Raw genomic sequence first — 19,096 nt, forward strand, 5'->3', positions numbered from 1 at the left:
AAACCAGTCTCCCATGGAGGAAACATTCAAAGACCCTCAGTGTAAAACTCTGGGCTAAGTCTATTGGCAGATCATGTATCATGGATGCTGGGGACAGGGAAGACCAGGGAAGCATCTGAGGATTCTTGAGGCTTCCCTCACTCAGTGTTTGTAAGGCTCCCATACCATAGAGAATATGGTAGAGATCAGAGACTTGTCAGATTTCTACTAGTGGAACTTTCACTGTGGGAGGAATGGCTTGGGGCTCTAAGCTATCAGTCTTGGTGGATTTCCAGTACAGATGGAATCTGCCCTGCCCTGGAGGGGAAGAAAGGCTTTGGGGGTGGAGGTTGAAGGTAGAGTGCTGGTGAGAGAAAGAAGCTGGAGAAATGGATGTTCTTGTGGCCCACCCCTTTCCTGGCCTGACAATATCCCTTTCAACCCTTCATCCCTAACTGCCTCTAGGCAACACCCTGATCTGTTTTTCGTTTTCCTCAGCCTCCAAAGATGGTTCTAGAACCTTATATCTTGAAAAGCCTGAAATACGAGTGCTTGTGCTGGTGTTTCTGTACAGAGGAGAGAACAGGGATAATTTAAGAGTACCTCAAATTTCTTTTATTTTTCTTTTCTTCTTCTTCCCCCTTTTAACTCAAATAGAGCTGGTGTGGTGGAAAAATATCTATAATCCCAGCACTAAGGAGACTGAGGCATGAGGATTATGAATGGGAGGCGGCCTGGTTACAAAGTAAGAAGAGAGGGCTTGGAATTTGGCCTAGTGGTAGTGCTTGCCTAGCATGCATGAAGCCGCTGGTTTCAATTCCTCAGTACCACATACACAGAAAAAAGCCGGAAATGGTAAGGAGGCTCAAGTGGTACAGTGGTAGCCTTGAGCAAAAGAAGCTCTGGGTCAGTGCCCAGGCCCCGCGTTCAAATCCTCAGGACTGAAAAAAGAAAAAAATCAAACCCCCTCAGGGCTCAGGATTCTAGAACCAGGACCCTAGGGTCTGAAGACCATCGTCTTGAAAATATTTCCAAGGTTCTGTAAAGCCATACAGGAAGACTGATCTCACCAGAGAGAGGTGAAAATGTGGTAGGGTCTGTCCAAGGGCACCCAGAATCAGGACTCCACCGCCTCTCCGCGGGCTTCCCAGAAGCGCTTCCGGACCTCCCCCAGGGTCCCGGGCCCAGGCCAGGCAGCCCCCCGGGGCTGGGCGAAATTGGGAAGTCGTGAACTGCTGCTCCCTCACCCTCAGAAAGGAAAAGGACAGCCGGAGGTGGGCGCACCTGAGGAGGTGGGTGTGGGCAGGCTGTGGGGAGAACCCCGAGGGAGGCTGGAATATGGAGTCGCCTGGAAAGAGAATGAGGTGCTGACTCAGTGACGGCGCCTCAGGGCGCCCCACCCGCGCGCCCGCCCCCAGGGGATCCTTGGAAACGGGGCGGACTCTCCGGGGGATCTCTCAGGTCAGATACTGGGGGGGACCGAAACAGGAGCTTTGTCGGCCCCACCCCGGCCCCTCGGGCAGCTGCAGGGGCCCGGGCTCCCCATTCGGCTATCCCCCTCCCCCTCCCGCCTCGCTTTGCAGCTGTTCCCCAGCTGCCAGGCCCCACCCCGAAGACAGCTGGGAGAGGGGCGAGGCGGGGCGGGGTCCAGCTGCTCGGCCCCCGGCTGCGACTTGAAAGAGACGCCCCTAACCCCGGCCTCCGCACATCTGGACCGCAGGAGCCAGCCCGGGTTTGTGGGGTGGGGAGACTCAGCAGGTCCACGCCCTTCCCGGAAAGGGGAGGGGAGGCGTGGTGGCTCTGGAGGGGTAGGAGGGTGAAGGTGGGGAGCCCCGGGCGGGCACCTGTGGAGACCTGCGTCCTTTGTGTTGTGTGTCCTGGGACCATTCCAGCTCTTTCTTGGGCTTCCTCAGCCTTTGGGGAGGTGGGCGACAGCTGCTCTTACAAAGCCAGGGACAGCTGGGTAGCCGGGACAGCTGGATGGAGTTAGCATCCCCCAGCTTTCCTGGCTACCCAGCCTCCAGCTGTGTGCCTGAGTGTGTAACTGTTTGGGGTGGGCTTCCAAACTGGGAGGTGGTGGGGCTCAAGCCCACCCCATTCCAACCACGTTCTCTCCAGTTGCTAGCAAGGCTCCCATCAACTAAAACAAATGTAGGCCAAGTGGGAAAGAAATTGGGCAGCTTCCTGTCTTGGCTTCTAACTCCTGGCATGGAGGATGTTCCAGGGAGAGGGAATGAGGCAGGAGCAGATGTGGGTGAAGCACCCATTTCCTCACCAGCACCTGTCTAGGCATCTGCTCTCCTTGAAGTGGAGGGGCACTGTGCCTGTCATCTGCCCCCTTCCCTTTTGCCCCAGGAGGTGAAGAGGGAGTTGTTATACTGCTCCCCAATCTGGCTCCCTGCTGGGAAGAAGGGGAGATGAATGTAGAGGTCTAACCTCTCCCATAGGACAGGAGGGAGACACGGAGGACTTCCATACTGGTCTCATCTAACCAGGCAGCCTGATCTCTTCTCATTCCGGGTGTTTAATTTTCTGAAGGGTGACCAAGGGTCAGCAGTTTAGATGGTTCACAAGGAAATGAAATCACACTTTGTAGGTTTCTTGATTCCTTTCTGAAACAGAGAACTTAAGATGGACGCATGGGACACAAGGTAACTGAGCTGAGCTTTTTCATCCCAGCATTCAGAAAGTTGACCCAGGAAGACCTTGATTTTGAGGCCAGTCTGGGCAACACAGTGAGGATGCCACAAAAATAAGGATCAGGATCTCCACAGAAAGTCCCTCTCCTAGTAACCCACAGCAGCAGGCTGAACCCTAGCCAGTCCCTCATGGCGGCACTTAAACTTCCTGAGGCACATAAGAATCACCAGAGTCAGGAATGCAAATTCCTTGGTTCTAAGATTCCCACTGAATCCAAACTGGACCTCAGGAATCCAACAAGCTCCCAAGACATGCTTGTCTTTCAGGGGTGGAAGAGTACCTTTTCCACCATGCTACTCTACCTCCTCTCCAGTACCAAGATCCCAAATCACCAAAGGAAGCACAGAACTGGGTGACCCTGCTCCCCATGAGGGCAGGGGTGGGAGGGCAAGCCCGGTAGCATTAAGTTCCAAAGGCCTCTGAACTGTAGTCTTGCACAGTGCCTGGCACACAGTATGTACTCAATAAATATTTGTCACTGGAAAATAGGTAAACTCTACAAGACTCACAGAAAGGTGTTTCTCCTTCATTCGTCCTAGCTAAAAGCACACTGGCAGAACCTCAAAGAGATACCAGGGGCCTGTGTAGCACGGGGCTGAGCCTGGGAGGCCTTCAATAAATATTTGTCAAATGAATCCAAGGTCAAGAGCAGATACAGTCAGTAAGTGCTCATGGAGTAGACATTCACAGGCCTGGATTAGTCCAGATCCAGGAGGGCAGAACCAAGGCAGGGAGGGGAAGAGCTTTTATCTTTAGAAAGCCCTTTCAATGCCCAAGGACCCCAGGCCTGAGAATGTTGGGGTAAGAGGCAAGGCAGGGAGCGGGGCTGCGCCATCGCGTTTATTAGAAGGTTGGATTTCGGTGTGTGCTCTAGACAGATTACAGAATAAATACCTGCGCCTTGAGAACAGGAAGTCCACAATTCATACAAAGTGCTCACTACAGAAGTTGTGGTGTCAAAATCCAGATAAGGATCCACCTTGGGGGCAGCCCCTCCTTCAGCGACCTCAACAAGGGCTGTGCTATTGTCGTGGGTTTAACTTTATTATTTCTTTTATTTTTCTTAATTATTATTAATATTATTATTTGCTTTTGCTGTGGTCACTATCATTGGCAAAGTTCCTTTTCCCCTTTCCTGGACATGGGCTCTTGGTGTTTGAAAGATTCCACTCTGAGGCTGAAGGTGGTAAAAGCTGCTTGAGAAGTGGCCTTTGAATTCCATCTGGGAAGATGGTAAAAAAAAGAAATCATCCTTGGTTTAAAAAAAAAAGTCCCACAATCTATAGGTCATTCCTTACTCAGTGATCAAACTGCCCAAGAGAACAAGAGGGAGAAGTGGACCAGTGGGCACTGGACCTTCCCTTCCTCCAGGGCGAGTGAGGAAGGCCTCAGGGGAAACTGAGGTTCCTTCCAAGCTGTGAAGGGGAGGAAGTAAAAAGAAGAAGAAAAAGAGCTCTGTGCCTAAGACAGACATTTTCCCAACTCAAGGGCCACCTGCAGCCCTCGTCCAGGACATTCCCATATCCAGGGAATTCATTATTGAAAAAAAAGAAAAAGGAAAACCCCAAACAAAACAAAATCTGAAAGGAAAAGGCTTGGGGGGAATGGAGTGAAGAAGGGGGAGAGGAAGGGAGGAGGGCAGGTCTCTGGGTGGGATTCCCGAGCCGCCTGCGTGGCGTTAGCTTGTCACATAGTGTTTGGTGGATGGCTGCCCATACACCCTGTAGAAATCTTGGTGGCCAGGCTGCTGGGAGGCGTCGAGCCAGTCTCTGACTGCCAAGCCAGGAAGGGACTGTGGGACGGAGGGTGCAGGCGGAAGCGGGTGCGAGTACTCCTGAGAGGGCACTGTCCAGGAGAAGTGGCCAGAGCGAGGGTAGGGCTGGTGGCCGCCATGGTTGGCCACGGAAGAACAGTAACAGTTGTCCACGGAACAGACGAGGATCTTGCGGCCACCATACTGGGGGAGCATGGGCTGCTGGGCGGCAGAGCCATTGGGGTACTGCGATGGGGGGAACACAGGACTCGAGTGTACTGACTGGGTGCCACCTGGCAGGGCCACCAAGTGCTGGGTGGAGCTGCAGGGCCCCAGAGGCTGCCCAGACTGGCCCTCGCCGCTGGCTGTGCCTGCTGCCCCATACTGGCTGCCCACAGGGCCCGATGTCGTCTCTAGGAACGTGGCCTCTGGGAAGGCCGTCGAGTGCTTGCGCTTTTCTGCCCCAGAGCCACTCACACCGCAAGGGTACAGGGGGACGCTCTGCAGGAAGGGCACCGGCGTGTTGAAAGGGACTGTGAAGAACGAGGCAAAAGCTGTCAGAGCTTGGGGCTGGGAGTTTGGCCTAGTGGTAGAGTGCTTGCCTAGCATGCACGAAGACCTGGGTTTGATTCCTTGGTACCACATGCATAGGAAAAAAAAAAAAAGCTGGAAGTGGTGCTGAGGCCCAAGTGGTAGAGCTCTAGTTTTGAGAAAGTCCAAGGACAGGGATCAGGCCCTGAGCTCAAGCCCAGGACTGGCAAAAAAAAAAAAAAGTTGTCAGAGCTACCATTCCAGCCCAAGTAACCCAGGTCTCTTTACCTCTGGAATTCTGTGCTTCTCTGGGACCAAATATCAAGTATGTGACTCCTACTCATCCATTAGGAGATACAGGCTATTATCCCCACTTTCCAGCTGAAGAAATCCAGGATGAGGAAGCTAATGCAATTCACCCAAGGTCCCAAGACTAAGGAGCAAAGCTATGGTATGGAGACAGGTCTACTGAACTAAGCCACACGGCTTCTCAGGAGGAAGCCTCTGGCATTTACCCTACCCCAGGCCAAAGGGCTCTTTCTTTTAGATGGCAGACATCACCCTCACCTTCTAGCATCTTCCGAAGCTGCTTCTCCTTCTTGGCCACTTCATTCAGGAAGAGCTTGGAGTTCAAGTGGCCGATCTTGGGGGGAGAAAGGCTGCTGCCCGTACAGGTCTGGGTCCTGGGGGGAGGACAAGGTGTCTGTGAGGAGCCATCCCAGTGAACCCGCCCTCTCTCCTGGGGACCTGGGCCTCCCTTCCCTCCTGTATTCCCTGGAGGGCTGGGGGACACATGCTCACCTGTCCATTAGGATTTTCACAGACTTGGTATTCTGAAGGGGAAGAGAAGTCAGTCAGTGGAAAAGGAAAAGGCGAGACAGAAGTCATCCCTGTCCTCTCCCTGGGCAGGGAGACCTTTGGGGCTCTTGACACCATTTTTGCCTTTTTTTTTTTGCCAGTCCCGGAGTCCCGGCCTTGGGCTCAAGGCTTGAGAACTGTCCTTGGACTTTCTCAAGGCTAGAGCTCTACCACCTAAGCCTCAGCAGCACTTCTGGCTTTTTTCTATGTATGTGGTACCAAGGAATCGAACTCAGGTCTTTGTGCATGCTAGGCAAGCATTCTACCACTAGGCCAAACTCCTGGCCCCCTTGGCCTTTTATCTTAAGTTGCTACACCAGATGTAGTTTTGAATATTCTAGATTTTAACAGAAATATAGTCCCAGTATAGTATCATCCTATCGGGACAGCACAATCCAACCCACTAACACTTTCATAATAATGCAGTTACATTTCATTACCAAGCAAGATACTGTTCAACATCAATTCTGGTAAATTTTTGCTGCTAAATTAGTTGCTAAAATTTGGTTTTGTTGTTTTCAGAGTTGCTTTTTTTTTTTGTCAGCCATGGGACTTGAACTCTGGGCTGGACGCTGTCCCTGAGCTCTTTAGCTCAAGGCTCTGAACTTAGATCTTAGATCTCAGACTTCTGGGTAGATAGGATTACAGGTGTGAACCACTGTGCCTGGCTTGTTTTCAGAGATTTTTAAGTTTTAGAATAAAAATATCTCTAGCAGACTGGTATTATCAACTCCATTTTACAGATGAGGCAGCAAGGCTCAAGAAGCCTCTGTGATTGTCCAAGGTCACAAAGCTAGAAGAGCAGGCAGGTGAATTAAAACCCATGCAGGCTGGCTCTAAGAAGAGGGCATGTGAGCACACTAGGAGAAAGCAACTGTAGAGTGCCTTAGCCCTGCCAGCATACCTTCATGAAGCTGACATCCTCCGTCTTATCAAAAAGAAGCTGCAGAGAGCCCAGCAGCTTCTTGGCCTCTTGCATTCGCTCCCCGAGGTGCAGCGCCTGCGCCGCGTTCTCACTGCAGAACTTGGCCTGGGCCTTGTCCAGGACCTCCACTGTTTGCCGCAGGTCCTCATCTAGTAGCTGGTGCAGTTTCTCGTACTGCAGCCGCACCTCCTCCTTCAGCTGGCTCACCTTCTCCTGCAGGTAATGATGAAAGAATAGGCAAATAAACACTAGACCTAAGGCTGGTGGCTGGAGTCTGGGACTTTGAGCTCCCGGCAAGTTTCCCACTGGTACCTGTGGGCTCTGTGCCAGACACCCCGCCACCTGATGGAGGGCTCTGGCATAATGCCACCTACAGCTGGGCCAATGGCTCACCCCATAAGCTTAGCTATCCAGGAGGATGCGATCTGAGGGCTGAGGTTCAAAGCCAGCCGAGACAGGAAAGTCTGCAAGACTCTTCTATTAAACTATTCAGAAGTGGTGTTGTGGCTTAATTGGTAGAGCTCTAGCCTTGAACATGAAAAGGCTCAGGGACAGTACCTAGGCCCTAAGTTCAAGCCCCAGGACTGGCAAAGATAAAAATAAAGCCATGTACAGACCATTCTCCTAAGGACCCATACCACCCTCACCCTCCACCAGGGCTTGGGCTCTGCTACCTCCACCAAGCGCTTGTCTGACTCAAGTTTGTACAGCTGGTCCTCGATGTCCTGCTCCCGTTCCTCCAGCCGGTCCTGTTGCTTCATCAGCATCTTCTGCAGGGACAGGTAAAGTAGAGGCATCAGCAGGCTTGTTGCTACAACCTTCCCAAGGACGGCCAGGCATCTCCTTTCCTCTACACAAAATTCATTCCACGAAGGCCGTCGTGGCTCACGCCTGTAATCCTAGCTACTCAGGAGGCTGAGATCTGAGGATCAAGGTTCAAAGTCAGCCTGGGCACTAAAGTCTGTGAGACTCTAATCTCCAATTAATCACCAGAAAGCTGGAAGTGGCACTGTGTCTCAATGGGTAGGACAGTAGACTTGAGCTGAAGAGCTCAAAGACACTGCTCAGGCCCAGAGTTCAACTCCCACAACTGACAAAAAAAATCATTTGAGGTTCTTTCACTCATGTGGCTTGAAATCTGTCACCAGCCAGTCTGTTCTATCTGGGCCTTATGCAACTCTAGGGCCTGCTCAAAATTACTGGGACAGCCTCCGGTAAGGGGGAGTCTGAGTAGTTTCCCACATATTTATTTATCTATTTTTGGTGCTGGTCCTGGGGCTTAAACTCAGTACCTAGGCACTCTACCACTTGAGCCACAAGCTTTGCCTCCACTTTTGTTGGTAATTAATTGGAGATAAAGGACTCATGGACTTTCTTGCTTAGGCTGGCTTCTTCAAACTGTGATGATCTTCATATCTCATCTCCTTAGTTCTATGATTATGGGCGTGAACCACCAGTGCCTGGCTTCTCACATATTTTTAAACTCTGAACTTTCTCAGAGTTGACTTGAGCTGACTTGAGCAGCTTTTGTTCTAGTACTTTCCAGATACTTGTCATCCCAGCAATGCTATAGTTAATAGTAGTTAACAGTTTCTCTCCTTCTTTTTTAATGGCATTGGGGTTTGAATTTAGCCTTGAACTTGCTCACTTGGCCGATGCTCTACCACTTGAACCATACATGCAGTCTGGCATTTTGCTGGTTAACTGGAGATAATTTCTCAGTCATTTATTTCTGCCTGGGCTGGTTTCAAACCTCAACCTTCTATATTTCAGCTTCCTGAGCAGCTAGGCTTACAGGCATAATCCAGTGCCAGTCAGATTAGGGTCAAGTACTTTTTTGTGTGTGGGGGGGGGGTTGTGGGGCTTGAACTTGGCCTGGGCACTGTCCCAGGCTACTGGTAAGGTCAAGTACTATTATAACTGTCATTTCACAGAAGAGAAAACTGAGGCCCATATAACTTAAGCAATGTGACCAAAGTCATAGACCAGTAACTAGCCCAGACTCTGGTGACTAGGGTCAGGTCCGTCCTTATCTAAGCTACCACTCCCTGAGGAACACCACCTAGTAGGTGAGTATGCTGAGTTATGGAGGATCAGAAAACTTTCCAAGGTCACACAGGCCCTCAAGTGAGGCCAAAGATCTCACCTTAGGCTAGCCTTACAGTGGAGGGCAGCTTGCCAACCCCGCCCTCCCTTCCTTGCTAATAGGGCAGAGAGCTAGGCCTGGAATCCTGGCTATACCACAGCCTGACCGTGAGACCCAACCAGAAAGGAAATTCTAGTTTTCATATGACCTGAGGCAGGCCAAGCTCTTAATCTCTGTCTCTAAAATCCTCTTCTCCGTCTTCACCAGACACACTTCAGAAAAGAACCTCCAACGACTCCTTCCTTTCAAATATTTCTTACCATGGTTTCAATGAAGGCCATTTTACTCTTGATTCTTTCATGTAAAGTGAGATCTTTGGCTAGGCCAGAGGCCTGGGTGACCTTGGGGGGATTATTTGATCCTTGAACTTCAGGGTATTCACCTCCAAGATGGTGCTTCCCAAAGCAATTCAATTCCCACATTCTGTTGATCTTTTTCTGTAGCTCACAGTGCCTCTTGAAGAGGCAACTCTAGGGAACTTTCTATGACCCAGCATACTCTGGGTTTATGCAGGTCTCTCCCTGTTCTAGGTATATGGTATGGGTGTCATATTCATTCTGCTTTCAAGTAGAGTGGGCACTATTTACATGTGACTATTTAAATTGAAGTTAGTAAAAAAAAATAAACCAGGCTTGACAGCACAACATACCTATAATCCCAGCAATCCAGAGGGGAGGCACAAAGAAGAGCTGGAGGCTAGCCAGGACTACATAGAGACAAGCAAAACTAAATTCAGCCTCAGTTCCTCAGTTGTTCTGGCCTCATTTCAAGTGTTCAATAGTTACATGTAGCAATTACTGGATACAAAATGTTGCCATCATAAACAAGAAAGTTCTTCCTAACAGCTCTATTTTAGCTTCTTCTTTCCTCACTCTACTGTTTGGGGCTATAACCCCCAGCCTGGTGCACAGTAGTACGCAAGGGGTCACTGCGTAACATCCCTGCCCCCTATTCTGGTGTCTTCTATTTGCCTCCCTAAGGCTTTAACCAGCTATGGAGGAGCATGCCTGTAATTCCAAGCACTCAGGAAGCTGAGATAAGAGAATCACAGTTTGAGGCCAACTTGGGCCAAAACAGAAACCGTTTATCTGTTTGACAGCTTAAAAAAAAAAAAAAAGGGGGTCAGGTGACTGTAATCCTAGCTACTCAGGAGACTGAGATTTCAGGATCTCAGTTTGAAGCCAGCCTAGCCAGTCTGTGAGACTCTTATTTCCAATTAACTTTAACTTCCCCCTACCCCCCACAAAGCCAGAGGTAGAGCTGTGGTTTAAGTGGTAAAGCACTAGTCTTGAGCAAGAGAAGCTCAAGAACAGAACCCAGGACCTTGAGTTCAAGCCACAGGGACTAGCACAAATCAACAAACACCCCCATCCCCTCACAGGACTTGCTGCTGCTCTCATTCTCTACCTCCCTTTACAGCCAGACCTCCCTGGCCTGACTGTACCTGCTCAATCACATATGCACTGGATAAACCCAGGGGTTTTGCACATAAATTAAGTTTGCAAAGCCACTCTACATAATTGCAGACACAAACACATACTCAAAAAGTAAGCATCCACTCAGCAAGGATGGATTCTTTCTGCTCAGTGTGGGCCTCAAAGTGACCCTTGAATTTGGCCTTATGACATTTTTTTTTTCTTTTTGCCTGTCATGGGGCTTGAACTCAGGGCATGAGCACTGTCCTTGGACTTCTCTCAAGGCTAGAGCTTTACCACTTGAGCCACAGCACCTCTTCCAGCTTTTTTTCTATGTATGTGGTACCAAGGAATCGCACTCGGGCCTACGTGCATGCTAGGTAAGCATTCTACCAGTGGACCAAACTCCTGGCCCGGCCCCATGACTTTTGTTTCCACTTATACTCAACTCAGTGTGGGCCTCAAAGTTACCCTTGAATTTGGCCCTATGACTTTTGCTTCATTATACTCAACTGACTTCCTAAAGACCATAAAACCAATTATGCAGGAGCAAGAAAAAAGGGGTGCCCACAACCATGCAGCAGCACCTACACACTGGCCTTGGGCAATGCCCCCAACCCAATGCACAGTAATGGTTGGATTAAAGGCTTCAGACAACGGAGGCTTTCTTACCTTTCCTGTGATAAATGGACCTCCAACTCTTGCCTGCCACTGCTTACACACCCCTCCCCCACCCCCATCTGGGCAAAGGCTCCTTCTCAGATGTATCTTAGAGTCCAGAACATCTGACAGCTCAAGCAACTACTCATTCCATGAGTCTTACATCCCAATCTTCCTCTCCACTACTGACCAGGCCCATCAGACACAGATTCGGGGGCATACCAGGTGAGGGAGGAAGGATACATCCCCAGGTTGCAGTCTAGCTTCCCTCAGTGGCCAGGAATGAGGCTTTTAGCCTCCCATCCTATAGGCCAGAGGGAGCCCTTCCCCCAACCATCTCTGAAGCCCTTCAGTTCACAGCTGAAACCTCAGCAGGAAAGAGAGACGAGCACCCTCAGCCCTTCCCTCATCATCTAAGCATGCAGTCTCCAGTGTCCTTCCTTAGCCCTTGGAAAGGGAAGGGAATGAAGCCTATGCAGGCCTAGCAAAGGAATGGCAACGCTCCCTAGCAGGGGGGCTTAACTGTCTCCCCACTTCAGGGCCATGGGCTCTGAGCAGGGGTTGAGAGAGGAAAAAGTTAGCCAGAGGTGGCTGAAAGCCAGATGGGGCTGGGAAGGTCCCACTGGCCAGTGTAGGCTTTCAGGGACCGCCTTCTTCTTCCCTCAGGGTCGAATGATCTTAATCCTGTTGCAGACCCCTGGGAGAAAGAGCGCTATCCACCTGCTAGTGCTCCCCAATTCTACCAAGAAAAAAAATCAGGTTGGGAGATACCAGAGGACAGGGACTAAGGAAGTAGGCCTGAGCCCCTCCCCATCCCCAACAGTCTCCTTTCCATCCCCCAGGGAATCACATTCCCCACCTGGGAAAAAGCCACAGCTGAGGTGGAACCAGATTTCCCAGTGCGTTCACAGCAAGGCCTCCCAATAGCAGCATGAGAGAAGCTTCACAAAGCATTCCCAGCCCACCATGAGCCACCTGGAGTGTGGCAGGTGGGGGCAGGAATCATGGCAGAGTCTAGAGGCACTGGAGCCACCAGATCTCCAAAGGAATAAGGATAATATGTGGGGCCTGCTCACCCCAGCCTCTGCCTCTTAAATGGCCTCAGGCCTTCTGGGGTTTGATCCTTGGCTTTCAGGCATACCAGTGGCTGGCATAGCCAGTGCCAGGAACCCTGTTCCTCAGGCTTGTCCTTAATGGCCTCTGCTTTGAGCCTTCTCTCTTGCTGTCCCCTACAAACTGAAAAAAGGGAATTAAGCCCCTGGAAAGCCTCAAGTGCCTCTGGAGCCAACTAGCCAGGTCCTGCTGGCATTTCGCTGCTACACTAAACTGGGCAGACGGGTGAGGCAGGGGGACTGTGCGCTGTATTGAAGTTAATAAATAATAATAAAAAGCCTCAAGACAACATTGAAGAGAAGCAAGGTCAGGAGAGACCGGTAAGAGGCAGGGCTTAGGTTTGAAGGCAAAGCTCAGGATGGCACCAGCAGCTCTGGTGGTGATGGAAGGGAAAAGCCGGGCTGCTGGAGTACAGCTTCCAGCTTGGGTCTTGCTCAGATGTCTCTCATGCTTGTTACAGATCAGGCTCTGGCACCCTGTTTACAGTTGCTCCAATCCCAACTTTCTAGCTGCCAGACCCTCCCTCTACCTATTCCTTCAACCTCAGCCCTGTCCCAGGAGCACATTCCTGGCTTGCAGCACTCTCCCCTTCTCTCCTCAGAGTCCCCCTTTTCCTGCCTTTCTGACTATCATGTGAGCCATAGGCTGGGGAAACCAGATCCAGAGAAGCAAGGGTGACAGGATAGAAGTCAGGGCAAGAATAGGCAGGCACCTCGAAGGCAAGCAGGCAAGCAAGGCAGGCGGACGCTTCCCAGCTGCAGAATGGAATTAGCTTTTGCCATGCAGAGAGCAGAGCTCTGGGGCAGCAGAACAAAGAGGCGAGAGAGAAAGCCCCCCTTTGTCTGGGTTTGAATGCCAGGCCAACGGAGGATGAAGGCTTTCCCAGAGCCAGGGATGAGGCCAGCCAGCTCAACCCAGGGCAGGGGCCCAAACCAGGCGTCTTATGCCCACCCAGGCTGCTCCTTTTCCTCACATCTCTGCAGGACCCATTGGCAGGCAACAGCTGACCCTAAGGTAACTCCCAGCTTTTTCTCCCTTCTCCAATACCCCCATCAGGTAAGAAAGTCACATGCCCAGACTCCCCAGACTCCAATACCCCCATCAGGTAAGAAAGTCACAGGCCCTCCCCCCAGACTCCCAGTCACCCCATCACCTGAGCAAGTACAGTCAGGCAGTAAGTAGTGCACATACAACTTGAACTGGAAGGTATAGAACCAGCATGACACACAGCCTGCACACGTGTGTTTCTCTTTCTCTTTCTTGCACACATACACTTTCCTAACCCCACAGCCACACATGAAACACCTATGTAATTAAGTCAGTCACATGTGGTCCTTCCCACACACACACACACACACACACCCCACATCCCTGCACAGGGCCCAGAGCTGCAGGAGGCAGAGTAATCAATAGGGTAAGCACGACAGTAGCCCCGCTGTGTCAGCAGATCCTGGGGTAGAGGTGGGGGGCTGGGCCTTTGCCCGAGGCTCTTGTTATGTCCCAGAGAGGAAGGCCAAGCCAGCCCCCACCCCCCACCTTCTGAGAAGACCCCGGATGGCCAAGGGCAGGCACCCCCAGAACATTGTCTCTCTCCTTCTTCTGCTCTTCTATTCTGGGCACAGAGAACAGGGGTTGTGCACTGCCTGAATCAGGATATAGCCTCCACCATTTCCCCCAGCCCACCCAGGCAGAGTGCTCCAGCCTTTCCAATAGACAATGTGGGCCAGATGTCCTCACTCCAAGCAGCTATGAACCCCAAAGTGGCCCAGACAGTGAGTTTCCCTTCTCTACGAACACCTCAACTCTGCACATGGGAGGATTCAAGAAACAAGGTCCTGGGGTCTATGGGGTGACAAATGCACACACACCTAAACACATGTTACAACAGCCCTGAAAAGCCCTTTACGCAGACCCAGGCCTTCTCCTGGGTCCTTTCCATGCCAAGGAAAGTCACGAGGGTGTGCTCCCAACTTTTCCTACCAGTCCTGGTTAACTCAGATGGTTCTTGAGCCTACCTAGATGTTCCAATCCTGTGCCATTAGCCCTGTCATACCCCCTCAGGAAAACACGCAGAAGACGGAAGCAGTGCCAGAGAGTGAGGTGAAGCCCACGTAGTGGGCAAGCTAGGCCTCAGGCAATATGGCCAACACACAGGTTTCCCTAGGGCAAAGTGGAGCAATGGGACCTGCACAGGCTCAGTGCCCCTTCAGTCAGTGCCCCAGGCTGGGTGAGGACCTGCTTGCCCTCCAGCTGCCTACTCTCACCATGACAATGGCTCAAGGACACAGTGGGTACCTAGAGGTACCAGGGGTAGGTAAATATGGGTGCCAACTGATCTGGCACCCTAACCAACCCCTTTCTGGGATGGCAGAAGAGGAAGCACATATTTGCTTCTGCTCATATATTCTCCAGAATTTTGCTGCATTTATCCATCAAAGGCCCTTCCCCATGTTTGGCCTGGGGTGGGGGAAGAGGACAGGGCTGTTCTTTGCAGGTTCCCCTTGGCTCATCCTTTCCCTCAGGACAGACGTCCATTCTTTCAAATTAAGTTAAACTCACATTTGAGAGGCACTGGACTACTACTGAAGAGTTTCCAACCCCTGAAACATCAGAATGGAGGTGTAGATGCCTGAAGAGGACACTCAGCGTGCCAGGCCCAGATGCTGAGCCCACAGAACTGCACATCTGGCCCTAATGCAGAAGCCACCATTTCTGAGCTTGCCTATACCAGGCACAAGCACGGGCACACGCACGCACACGCGCGCGCACACACACACACAGTGGCTGACAAAGTTCAGTGCTCCTTCCATCGAGTCCTCAAGTCCGGAGATCAGGGGCCTGCTGGCTGCTGGCTCAAGCCCAGGGAATGCTCTGCACATAGTGCCACCCAACACCTAGTGCCACAGGGAGGAGACAAGACCATTCCAGGGCAAATACAGACACACATTATACCAAGTTTTCTTCCCTATCTAAGCCATTCCGGCACTCAGACCTTAGTAAGAGCAGGCCCCCTGGGCAGACACTCTTCTGTTCAATCCCCTGAGTGCTGTCCCCTTCTGTTCCTTCCAGCCACACTGCCTTCTTTCACCTCTGCCCATATCCCACTGCCAACCCCAGGGCAGAGAACTGGACAGCACTCCTTTCTCCAGCCTCCTCCCCAGCCATCTTTATTAATAGCAGCCGTTTCCTAATACTAGCGAAAGTGCCCGTTGTGTCTGCACTCACTCTGCGGCAGAGGACAACAGGGTTTCCGAGGCTCCTCCACTTCCCCCGGGCTTTAGCCTTTTCCAATTCTTAAAGGGGTGAGGGAGTGGCTCCTCACTCCATCCCCCACACTTCCTCTAAGAAACCAGAGGCCTCTCCTGGCACAAAACCCCAGAGCTAGCCCATCAGATTGCAAACTAATTATACAGCAAATTTTGTTATCCCCGCCCTCAGCCTGCGGTGGGCCTCCTGCCTTTTGTTGGTTGTATATGTATGTTTTTTAATTGCTAAACAGTGACTCATTCGGACAGTTTCCCACCACCACCACCATCACCACAGGAAACAGCCCCCATCTACCATCATGTCCGGCTCAGAGCTTCCTCATACCCCATAGGCCTCACAAGCCTCCAGGGGCCCCCACCTATAAACACTCCCAGCCCTACCAAAGCCAAAGCCAACCTCGCCCCCACGATATCACACCCAAGCCCCAAGCTGGGGCTTCGAAATGGCTCAGTCTCTGGCCAAGCCCGGTGACTCAACCCTGAGAGCCGGGAGACCCGGGAGGGACCTCGGAGGAGCCCCCTCCACGGAAGGGGAAAGGAGGACGGCTCAGTCCAGCTCCCAAACCAAGCCCAGAGGCCTGAGTGGGAAGGCGGTTTTGACATTGGCCGCTGCTGCAGGGTGGATACAATGGGAGGGGGTGCGGTTCCGTAATCACCCAGCCGGCAGCCCAGGGGAGCCAGCTGCCTGAAACCAGATTTCAAGGCGGCTCAACCTTAAACCCACAGGATTCTTTTTCCGTCTTCCACCTCCCCTTCCCAAATGTGGGAGGGCTGTGCGAGAGGGCTGGGCGGGAAGGGAAGGGCCCAGGGTGAGGAAGACACATACTTTAAGGTTTGTTCATGCAGGCTTGGGCAACACACCACACACACACACACACAGATGGCAGCCTCTCACTCCCAGAGCGTCTGCACTGCCTAATCCGCAGAGCTGACACTGTCCAGTGATTCCTCGGGCAGCCCAGGCCTCGTCCAGGGGGATCCTGGAGTTCTGCTCTCCCTCCGGAAGCTCCCCCCACCTCCAATGTGTTTCCAATAGAGCTTAAAACTAACATGGCTGCTTTTGTTTACTTCCTCATTGGTATGCCAGCATCATGGATCATGCCAGCCCCAGCAGCGGCACCAGGACGCTCATTACATAAACAGCAGCTGGAGAAGCAGGACCGGGTCACTGCTGTGGTGACTTCCCGTAGGGCTTACAGAAACAATGTTGGGGGAGGGCGCTGCGCAAAACAGAAAAGCAACCCCTAAACTCCACCTCTGACCCCCCCCCCCCGCGCATGCACACACCCCAGTTCCGTAAAGAACTGGAACACAGGTGAGGGAATGTAACGCAGTAGCGATCTGGGGCCCTTCTTTCCAGGATCTCGCCCCCTCCCCCGAACTTTCAGAGAAGAGTTTGGAAAGGGGGGATGGCGGGCTAATAGCCTGATGTCACCCTCCTCAGCCTGTTAAGATGAATGGTTCCCCAGGCAAGAGGAAGAGTGTGTGTGTGTGGTACTTGCCCGGATCTCATTCCTCCGGATCTCCACGTCGCACACCGAGTGTCCCTGATGCGCACCGCTGTAGTAGCAGCAGTACTGGCACACGGCCACCTGCTCGGCCTCGCAGTGGTAGAGGCGGTAGGCGTTGTGCTGCGGGCAGCTCCAGGCCCGCACGTCGTCCGCCTCCACCAGGAGGTGCCCGCGGGCGGTGGAGGGCTGCTGCAGGTGCGTCTGCACGTGGGACTGGCAGCAGGGCGCCTCGCAGCGCAGGCAGACCTTCTGCGCGGGCAGCGGGGGGCCGCGGCGGCAGAACACGCAGTGCAGCGCCGCCGGCGGCTTCTCCACGTGCAGGGCGTTGAACTTCTCCACGATGTTGGTGAGCTTCAGGTTCTTCTCCAGCCCCGGCTTCTGGTTGTAGGCCTGGTTGCACTCTGGGCAGCGCACCAGGCCGCTGTCCTTGGCCCACGCTTCGCCGATGCAGCCCCGGCAAAAGTTGTGTTTGCACGGCAGCTGCACGGGCTCCACGAAGACGTGCAGGCAGATAGGGCAGATGAGCTCCTCCTCGAAGCAGTTCTTCCAATTCTCCGCCATGGCGGATGCGGCCAGGGGGTCCTGGCAGGCCTCCCCAACTCCCCAACCCTGGGGGTCCGTCCGCAGCGGTGGACCCACGGAGCCCGGAGCTCCGGCTCCCGGCGGCCCCGACAGTCGCTCAATCACCAGCGTCTTCCGCGTGCCCGCTCCCCGAAGGAAGGAGCCTCGGTCCCCGCGCCCCGCGCGCCGCGGCCGGCGTCTCCTCCTCCTCCTCCGCCCGAGCGCTTAGCGGGAGGCGGCGGACTGCGCCAGGGCCGCGGCTGGGGCACCGGCCCGGGAGGGGAGCGCTGGGCTCCAAATTCCATATAAGAGGCCGCTTCCCCGTCGGTGCGGCTACGGCAGCTGCGGCCCACAGCCTGCGCTCGGCCCCGCAGCGGACATAGGGGCGCGCCCCGAGGCGGACGGCGCCCGGGAGCCGCACACTTCCTCTAACGACGGCCGCGGCGATAGTGGCTCCCGCCTGGCTCGGTGACGCCGCGCCTCCCTCGCCTGGCCCCGGGCCCGAGGTCCGAGGGGGCCCGGGAAGCGAATGCGATCGCAGCCAAGGGCTTCTAGAGGCGGACGGGGCGGAGCAGGCGAGCCGCGGGTCTTGGGGTCGGGGCGCAGGCGGACCCCCACGGGCCGGCCGGGTGCGGGCTGCGGGGCGCGGGCGGTCGGACTCCGGGGTGCTGCTTGCGCGCTGGGGCAGTCATTCAGATGAAATTCCAGTCCCCGGCCAGAGACACCAGCCCGCCTCTGCCTTCCTCCTCCCTTCACAAATAGAAACGGAAGGGGGAGGGAGAGAAGTGGAAAAAAAAAAAAGCCAGAAAGGGAGGGAGGAAGGGAGGGAGAAACCCCGGAGGTGCTCCGGCCTGACCCCCCTCGCTGCTACTTCTGCGCTCCCCGGAGGACCCGCGCCGAGCCCGGCGCCCCAAGCCGCAGAAAGACCCCACTCTCCGTCTCCGCGCTGGGCGGGCGCCGCGGCTCTGCCGAGGAAAACAGGGATTGATCAAACTAGAAAGGAATTTTTCTCAACTGCTAATGAACGGGAGGCTCGGCTCCCGGCCTCCCCTCCCCCCGCCGGCCCTTCCCCTCCGCCCCCTCCCCCCCACTTTCTTTTCTTCTCGGCCTCTGCTCCGGCCTGGAAGGCTCCGGGGCTGCGGTCGGAGCCAGCCTGCGGCGGCGGGGCTGGGCCAAGCTGCCTCCTCACAGCCCAGCCATCTTGGGCTCCTGGCGGCGGCGGCGGCCGGAGGTCCCGGCCGCGCGCACTCGAGGGTCCCGTAGCTTTTTTTTTTTTTGGTGATGGGGGGGATTTTTTTTCCTCTCAAAGGAGAGAGCTGGCGGCCTCCAGAGTGGAGGAGAAAATGCCAAGTCCTGATTTCTCTCCACCTCTGCTCCACCCACCCTAATCCTTTCCCCAAAAAATTACAAAGATTAGAATTGGAAGAAGTCGGCAGAAAGGCGAGCGCCCGCGGCCCCCCGGCTGCTGCCCAGGAGACGCGTCCGGGGCGGGCCCGCACCAGTCGCTCCGTCCGTGAGTCCGTTTGTCCGCCTGCAGCTTCTCAAGTGAAGGGAGGGCACTGCAAGCAGGGTCTCCGCAGAGGCCGTCGTTTCAGAGCTTTATCCACAGATCAAAAAGAGAGGAGGCAAAAAAAAAAAAAGAGGAAGAAACCACCCCCCAGCCCGAACCCTCATCACA

At 53.7% G+C, this 19,096-nt stretch overlaps 1 protein-coding gene across 1 annotated transcript; it reads right to left on the reverse strand.

The window, feature by feature from the left end:
* Nucleotides 1-3,499: 3,499 nt before the first annotated feature.
* Nucleotides 3,500-18,650, reverse strand: Trim8 (tripartite motif containing 8). The gene is made up of 6 exons (XM_090345985.1): nt 16,849-18,650; nt 7,421-7,516; nt 6,726-6,959; nt 5,765-5,796; nt 5,531-5,646; nt 3,500-4,965 (listed from the first exon to the last, which is right to left on the reverse strand). Exons 1-6 carry the CDS (start codon nt 17,416-17,418, stop codon nt 4,358-4,360), a joined length of 1,656 nt encoding a protein of 551 aa, XP_090202111.1. The 5' UTR covers nt 17,419-18,650; the 3' UTR covers nt 3,500-4,357.
* Nucleotides 18,651-19,096: the final 446 nt, after the last annotated feature.

Source organism: Megascapheus bottae, chromosome 15 (assembly GCF_031878675.1).
Source record: "Megascapheus bottae isolate mThoBot1 chromosome 15, mThoBot2.hap1, whole genome shotgun sequence".
In the NCBI taxonomy this organism is placed as follows: domain Eukaryota; kingdom Metazoa; phylum Chordata; class Mammalia; order Rodentia; family Geomyidae; genus Megascapheus; species Megascapheus bottae.